General features: G+C 50.4%; 1 protein-coding gene across 1 annotated transcript in view; it reads left to right on the forward strand.

The window, feature by feature from the left end:
• The window catches only part of CCBL1 (cysteine conjugate-beta lyase, cytoplasmic), a 35,170-nt gene that overhangs the window by 24,886 nt on the left and 1,784 nt on the right, over positions 1 to 8,500 (forward strand). The window contains exons 3-7 of the mRNA XM_010856962.1: positions 1,515 to 1,573; positions 3,705 to 3,855; positions 7,383 to 7,532; positions 7,613 to 7,699; positions 7,939 to 8,258. Of these exons, the coding sequence (XP_010855264.1) occupies positions 1,515 to 1,573; positions 3,705 to 3,855; positions 7,383 to 7,532; positions 7,613 to 7,699; positions 7,939 to 8,258 (767 nt within the window). The remainder of the gene's footprint in view (positions 1 to 1,514; positions 1,574 to 3,704; positions 3,856 to 7,382; positions 7,533 to 7,612; positions 7,700 to 7,938; positions 8,259 to 8,500) is intronic.

Consider the following 8,500-nt stretch of genomic DNA (forward strand, 5'->3'; position numbering starts at 1 on the left):
TTTTTTTCTTATCCATTCATCTGCTGATGGAAAGGGTATTTTTTTAAACATAAGCGTATCATACATGCTATTTTGTCCCCTGTTTTATTGATGTCAGTACAGCACATTTATAAACATTCCGCTAAAATGTAATTTTCTCCCATATTTTTAATCATAAAAATAAAACGTTTATTTTAGAAAATGTGAAAAAAAGAAAATTATTAAGGAAGAGAAGGAAAAGTATCTGTTTACTAACCAAAGATAATCACTGCCGTCTAACATTTTGGGGATCACACAATTTCCCTGGCAAAGATCATGCTATCGTTTTTACTATTTCCATACATGCTGAGTGCCAGGCCTGGCGAGAGGTATTAGGGCCTGGTGAAAGCACAGGGCCGCCAATGTTAGCAAAGTACCCACTAGGTGCCAGGCTCCACGCTGGGCTCTGTCTGAACCATTCACATCACTAGGACCCCCAGGCGATGGAAAAACCTGGCCGGTGTACAGACCGTCCCCACACCCTTCTCCGGGCCCAGGGCCAGGTGCTGGGAGCCCTGCTGTTGCTGTCGTCCTGCCCCAGAGCCCTGTGCAGCTCCTTTTCTGACCTTGGGCAAGGCCCCAAATCTCTCTGAGCCTCAATGTCCTCATCTTTAGATGAGGATTATCCTGACCCCTCTGGTAAGCATGCTGTGAGGACTCGGACTGTGAAGAACAGTGAGGGTTGACCGTGAGCTACAGCTGGTGGCTTCACCACCTGCAGCCCCTCTGAGACTCCAACCCACAGGGACCAGGAGGCTCCGAGGGACCACGAAGCCCATGCCCCTATTACACTGATGGGGAGACTGAGGCCAGGAGGAGCTAACGCACTCGTGCAATATCACCCAGCCACGACAGACTGAGGGCCTGAGCCTGATGGTCGCCAGGCCAGGCCAGTCTCTGCACACCTGTGGGTGAGGGGGAAGCTGGCCTGGAAAGAACCCAGGGAAGGGGAGGGGTGGTCCCCTGAGCCCCTGAAAGACTGAGCAAGTGGCCCCTGTGCCCGAGTCCGAACATGGCCTCATCTCAAACAGGCCTGAGTCTGTCTGTCGTGTGACCTTGACCGCAGCTGTCTCCCCCTCCTCCCTGCATTTTCGCATCTGTAAAATGGGTCAAGTCGGGGGGTTCCGGGAAGTTCATGGAAGCGTTTAGCAAGAAGCCGCTGCCGTCACTGTCACCGTACTCCGCTCTCCTGCTTCCTGCTGCTCCTCCTCCCCAGCCCCTCCAAATTTTAACCTGGGTCAAATTTTAACCTGATGGAATCCAGTCTATGTCCCAAGATGTGCGGAGTCCGGGCTGGCAGGTGGGCAACTCCAGGCTGGTGGCGCGGGGAGGAGCCAGGCGCGGGGAGGCTGGAGGAGCCCTGTTCTTCGCCTCCTCCCGGAGGGGTGGACACGGAGGCTGTGGTCACAGAGCAGTTGCCTCCCCAGAGCGAGCCCAGGCTGACTCTCCACTTGCTCTGTCTCCAGCTGACTCTCTGCTTGCTCTGTTGTCTCCAGCTCACCATGGCTAAACGGCTGCAGGCTCGAAGGCTGGACGGGATCGACCACAACCCATGGTGAGCCAGGCAGGACTGGGTAGGATGGTGGTGGGGGTCCCCTGGCTCGAGGATAGCAGGGCTGGCGGTCCCCGGGTTGGCCGGGACTCAGTGGTACCTAAGACGGCTGCATACTCGGACCGAGAGGTTTGCAGCCTCAGCCCTTGAGAGGTGAGGACCCCCAGCCACCGGCTCGGGTTTGGGTCTCAGCCTCACCCTGCTTGGCTGTGGCATTTGGGGCCGGTGACTCACCTGCCCTGAGCCTCCAGGTCCAGCTAGGAAATGGAGATGCTTCTGTCTCCCCTGAAGGGCCTTGGGAGGATGAGATGAAATACAGTGTGAGCCATGGCTACTACCCAGGCACCGGGCTGAGGGCTTTCCGGGGGCAGGAGGGTGTCTTTCATTTCACACTTAGTAGAGAACAAGATAAGCTAAAGAATATAAGAAGGTAAGACATGGGCGGCTTCTCACCGACACTTGCAGAGCTCAGCATCTTTTCTTTATTGACTCATTCTACATGTGAACGATGTACGTGCCCGCTGTCACTAGTGATGCGACGGATGCAATTGCAGGTGTGTAAGAAAGACTGAAGGACCTTCCTTCTTCCCCCTTCTCCAACCCCTGCTCCCAGCCCACTCCTCCTTTGGCCAAGAGCACAGAGCCACCTCTGCACAGGTGGCTGTTGTTTTTATCCAAAAGAGGACCATCTTTTTCTTTCACACTCTCCTCCTGTACCGCATTTTGTGTTTTGCAAACATCTTCCACCTCCATCTTCTCCTCTGATGCTCCCTGGTGTTTGGGATAGGGAAGCCAGGCCCAAAGACCCTGTGGTGTCCGGCTGCCCTCCAGGTTGAGCCCCCAGGGTCCTGCTTCCCAGGCTGCCCCGTCTGTCCTCTCTGTGAGGCAGGTGGACAGGCCTGTGGCCCATTTTGCAGATAAGGTAAAGTCCAGCCCAGAGGGAGGAAATGACTGGCTGGGAGAGGCAGCTAGAGTCTTTCCTGACTCACAGAGCCAGCAGACTCTTGAGCCTGTCATACCCATTCTACAGAAGGGAGGACTGAGGCCAGGAGAAGCCAAGTCTCAGGCAGAGTCAGGGCAGAGCTGGCCAGGGAGGACTGCACAGAGCAGGGAAGCGTGCTAGGAGAGATGAGGGCCATGAGAGGCCCCAGGTTCCTGCGGACCCCCGGGTGGTGGCCTGAGGATCTGGCTCCGTTGTCCCAGCCACCATGGAACACCCACCATCTGACTTTGCATCTCAGCTCTGCTTTAGCCACCAGTGTGGCTCTGGGCAGGTCATGGGCCTCTCTGAGCCTCAGCAACTTCGTGTCTTCAGAGACCTTGTGAAGCTCTGGAGAGAAGAATGACCGATTGTAGACATATTTATTGTTAAGCAAATTCATTGCCACCACCCCTGACTCTTCTGCCCCTTGCCAACCTGGAGCCATGGTGCCAGCCTTTTTATCCAGCTTCTCAGCCTCTCTGCCAGCTTCCCTAAAGAGGTGGCCAGCAGGCAGGCCCAGAAGAAAGGTGGTAGGGGGCCAGAGGCGGCAGATGGCAGGGCTGGTGGGACTACAGTCTGTTCAGAGTAACTCTCCAGGGCCTGACTGTTGCTCCAGACAGAGGTGGACTCAAAAGCCAACTGGGAAAAGCTAATTGGGAGCCATCGGGCAAGTCCCCTGAATCCCACCTTCTCCATCCCCATTGCGACCGAGGAGTAGAGCTTGCCTCATAGACTAACAGAGGCGATATGAGCAAATGTTTCAAAGTGTGGCGTTGACAGATGCATGAATGGGTCATGAAATCCATTTAGGGGTGCTCAGCAAGTATTTATAAAGACCAGAGTAGGACAGAATGGGAAAGACTGCCGTGGATCCCACTGGAAGGAGAACGTGGAGTCCCTGTTTGTCTCTCCAGAGTCTGGGATGTAAAAGTGATTTCTTACTGTGGATCGTGATGGAAAGTTGCAGAGCCCCTGGGCTGAGACATGTGACCAGGATACGACCAGTTATGACCGTAAACAGATCAGGATGGGTGCTAACTATCCAGTTTTTCTAGAGCAAGCCCAACTGCCTTGCTCACCCTGCCCTGGAATGGAGCAGAAATCCAGGTTGGGGTGGAGGGTTCTGCTACCCACTCTCTGTTTGTTGCCCAGGGTGGAATTTGTCCAACTGGCCAGCGAGGAGGCTGATGTTGTAAATTTGGGCCAAGGCTTCCCAGACTTCTCACCCCCAGAGTTCGCCGTGGAAGCCTTTCAGCACGCCGTCAGCGGAGACTTCATGCTTAACCAGTACACGAAAGCATTTGTGAGTCTCCCAGCCCCTCTGGGGGCCTCAAGACATGGGTCTCTGCAGAGGTCCCAGGGGAGGAAGGGGCAGCTCTTTCTGGAGAGCAGGCCAATCTAGATGTTAGGGTTCACGGGGCAGAGCCCTTGAAATTCAGTCCGGCCACGGTTCAGTGTTCACTGACTGTCTCCTTTGTTACAGGCCCTGGGACAGTTCATGGCCTGGGGGAAAGACAGATTTAAAAAAAAACAAAACATGAGCTGGGAGATCAAGGTCTAGTGGGAAAAGCAGACCAAACAACAGAAGCAGAAATCAAAGGTAGTTGATATGCTGCGATGGAGGAGCTTAGGGTCCTTGGGAACACGAAGAAGGCAAGGAAACCTGAGAGATCAGGGAAGGCTTCCTGAAGGAGGTGACACATAAAGCTGATGAAAGATAGTTGATTTTTTTTTTTGACTCTAAATCCAAAGTGTGTCTCTGAAGGACCACAGAGTAAATATTTGCCAGCCCTGGAGCAGGTTCTTAAACGTTGGTGTGCATCTCACAGCCTGGGGGGAGTGTCTTCCAATCCCACCGCCCAGAGTCTAGCACTGCCAACGGAGTGCTGTGTTGCTGAGTGTTCAGACTTTTGAACTTTTAACTTTAAAAATGTTTATATAAACACACACGTGCATCCACATGTGAGATTTGTGTGGCTTTCTGTTTTGTTTTTTTATTGAAATATAAAGCTGACTCTGCATCATGTGGCCAAAGTATTGGAGCTTCAGCTTGATTTACAACATTGTCTTAATTTCTGGCGCTCAGCAAAGTGATTCAGTTATAATATACATGTATCCCCGTTTTTAAAATTTTCTTTTCCATTATAGTTTATCATAGCATATTGAATATAGTTCTCTGTGCTATACAGTAGAACCTTGTTTTTTGGGTTTTTTTGGGTTTTCTGGCTGTGCTGCTCAGTAGGTGGGATCTTAGTTCACCTACAGTGAAAGCACAGTGTCCTAACCACTGGATCTTAAGGGAAGGCCAACGTTGTTTCTAGTATGAATCCATTTGTGTTAAAAAATCACAAATCTTTTTCTAGAAACATACAACCCACGAAAATTGAATCAAGAACAAACAGATAATTTGAACAGATCTATCACTACAAGTGAAATAGAGTCTGTAATTTAAAAACTCCCTACAAACGAAAGTCTGAGGCCAGATGGCTTCACAGACTGATTCTGCCAAAGATACAAAGAAGAACTTACATCGATCGTTCCCAAACTCTTCCAAAAAATTGAAGAGGAAACACTCCCAAAGACTTTCTATGAAGCCATCATCATCCATCAGGATGACCAAAACTAGACAGCACCGAATCAGAAAATTACAGGGAAATATTTTGATGAATACAGATGCAACAATTTTCAACAAAATATTAGCATACCAAATCCAACAACATGTAAAAAAGATTATACGCCACATCCCAAGTTCACAAGGATCAGCATAGGCAAATCAGTGTGATTCACCACATAAACAAAAGAAAAAAACAAAAACCACATGGCTATCCCAATAGATGTAAAAAAGCATTTGATGAAATTCAACATCCATTCATGATAAAAACGCTTACCCAAGTGGTAATAGAGGAAACATATCCCAACATAACAAAAGCTATCTACGACAAACCCACAGCCAATTTAATACTCAAGGCTGAAAAGCTGAAAGCCTTCCCACTAAAATCTGAAACAAGACAAGGATGCCCACTCACACCTCTTCTACTCAAGATAGTACTAGAAGTCCTAGCCACAGCAATCAGATAAGAAAAAGAAACACAAGGTATCCAAATTGGAAGGAAAGAGACAAAACTGTCTCTCTGTGCAGAGGATATGATACTATATATAGAAAACCCTAAAGACTCCACACAAAGCTACTAGAACTGATAAGCAAATTCAACATTATATATACAATGTTATGGAACTTGTTTATTTCACTACATACATGATAGGGGCAACTTTCCATGTCAAAATAGCCTCATTCTTTTTGATGACTGCATAGTATTCCACTGACTAGAGGTGCCATAATTTATTTACCCAGCCCTGCACTGATGGTCTGGTTTGGCTATCTCACTATCAAGCAATGCCACATTGAATATTTTGTGTGTACACACAGGTGAGCATTTATCTCAAATCACAAGAAGTAAAACCAGATAATCAAAGGGTGTAAGCATTTTAGCCTATGATGCTGCTGCTAAGTCACTTCAGTCGTGTCCGACTCTGTGCGACCCCATAGACGGCAGCCCACCAGGCTCTGCCGTCCCTGGGATTCTCCAGGCAAGAACACTGGAGTGGGTTGCCATTGCCTTCTCCGTTGTGTGAAAGTGAAAAGTGAAAGTGAAGTCGCTCAGTCTCGTCCGACTCGTAGCGACCCCATGGACTGCAGCCTACCAGGCTCCTCCATCCATGGGATTTTCCAGGCAAGAGTACTGGAGTGGGGTGCCATCGATGGACATCATCAAATTGCCCTCCAGTAAGACTTACATTCCCATCAATAGTCTGGTCTCAGAGCTGGCAGGAAAGTTCATTCTGTTCCTACCAATATTGAACATCAGCAATTTTTCTTTCATGACTGCCCTTATTATTTCATTGGGCTATGTGTATTTGTTTTATTGCTTCACAAGAGCTCTTTCTGTTGCAATGTTTCTCTCTTAGTTTTCTAACTTTGCTCATGGAATATTTTGATGTATAGAAATTTTTCATTTTCATGTGGTCAAATCTGGTTTGGTAAATCATTTAATTAAGTTCCAGACCTTAGGTTTCAGTCCCTTGGCTTACCCTGGAATGTGTTATAAGTGTCCTCCGCAAACAAGCATATAGATCCAATATTCCTCTCAAAGTGAGGGGTTTCCAAAGCTGCAGCATAAACTCCCAGTCCTGCACTTCAACTGCCATGACCTGGGGCAAGTCATTTCCTTTCCCGGGTCTCTTTTTCCACCTGTTAAATTATGGGAATCAAGTAATGTCTCTCTTGTATGGCTGCCAAGAGGCTCAGATGGCACAAAAGTCCTTCTTAAAGAAAGTGAAAGTGGCCCAGTCGTATCTGATTCTTTGTGACCCCACAGACTGTACAGTGATGGGGTTCTCCAGGCCAGAATACTGGAGTGGGTAGCCTTTCCCTTCTCCAGGGGATCTTCCCAACCCAGGAATGGAAGCCAGGTCTCCCGCATTGCAGGCGGATTCTTTACCAGCTGAGCCTCAAGGGAAGTCCCTTAAACTCTCTTAAACTTAAAGAGAGGTGTTTAAAGCGTGGAGTTGTTGCTATTTAGAGGGTTCCATTGGACTGTCATTCGTGAAGGCATACACTCTGGTTCCCCATGAATCCCAGCCCTGGGTGGTGGGCCCGGCACAGAGCAGGCTTCATGGCAAGGGGTGGTGGCAGAGATGAAAGGACCCACCCCACAGAAGGTGACTTGACCCCCAGGTTTGCTGCTGAAAGATGCTAGAATTGCAGAGAGTGTCTGAACGGGAGGGTGGGCCCAGGCCGAGCCAGGCGCCTGACCCGTGCTGTCCTGGCAGGGTTACCCACCCCTGACGAAGATTCTGGCCAGTTTCTTTGGGAAGTTGCTGGGACAGGAGATAGACCCACTCAAGAACGTGCTGGTAACCGTGGGTGCCCACGGGGCCCTGTTCACAGCCTTCCAGGCCCTGGTGGATGAAGGAGATGAGGTGAATGGGCAAAGCCCGGGCTGGGTCGGGGTGAAGGGTCCGGGTGGTGCCAGCCCCAGCTCATCTGACTTTTGTACTAGGTTATCATCATCGAGCCCTTTTTTGACTGTTATGAGCCCATGACATTGATGGCAGGGGGTCGCCCTGTGTTTGTGTCCCTGAAGCCGGTGAGGATGCTGGTTGGGGTGTGGGTGGGCAGAGGGGTCCAAGGAGTGTGCTGGGTTGAACCCGGGGAGGTGGAAAGAAGGAAGGAAGTGGAGGAGGCCAGTTTCTCCGGGGTGGGGGGAGGGGTGGCCAGAGCCCCAGAGGAGAGCCGGTGGAGACAGATGCCTGGGGGGAGGAGCCGAATTCCTAGAGATGAAAGTCAGGGAGTAAGTATTGCCACCCCCGCCCCCTCCTCTTGCAGAGCCCCATCCAGAAGGGAGAACCGGATTCCAGCAGCAACTGGCAGCTGGATCCCACGGAGCTGGCCAGCAAATTCACATCTCGCACTAAAGCCTTCATCCTCAACACACCCAACAACCCCCTGGGAAAGGTACCTGAGAGACCTCCTCCCCGGGCACCCCTCCAGATTGGCTTGCGTGCCTGTTCTGTTACTCGTGTGCTGCCATGGGGCCTCAGTTTTCTTATCCGTCAAGCAGGAGAGCTAACTGCAGAGAGCTCTGAGGATCGAGGCTCCTGGGATCCCAGGGCCTGGGGCAGGGATCCCCAGGGCAGGTGTCAGCAGTAGGGGGCTGGGCTGGAAGCCTCTATTACTTCCCCACAGACCTGGACCCGTGACTTCACCGCTCCACTTTTCTCATCTGTAAAATGGGAACACGACAGAACCGATGTCAAGGAAGACCCAGTGTTCCACCTGTGTTTCTCCTTTACTGTCACACCATTATCACACTCACAATGCTTCTGACACCAGATATGTGGGGTTCTTTTTTTCCCCACACTAAGCAGTTCTGTGAGACCAGCTGGGT

This window comes from Bison bison, unplaced genomic scaffold, assembly GCF_000754665.1.
Source record: "Bison bison bison isolate TAMUID 2011002044 unplaced genomic scaffold, Bison_UMD1.0 scf7180017864375, whole genome shotgun sequence".
NCBI lineage: Eukaryota > Metazoa > Chordata > Mammalia > Artiodactyla > Bovidae > Bison > Bison bison.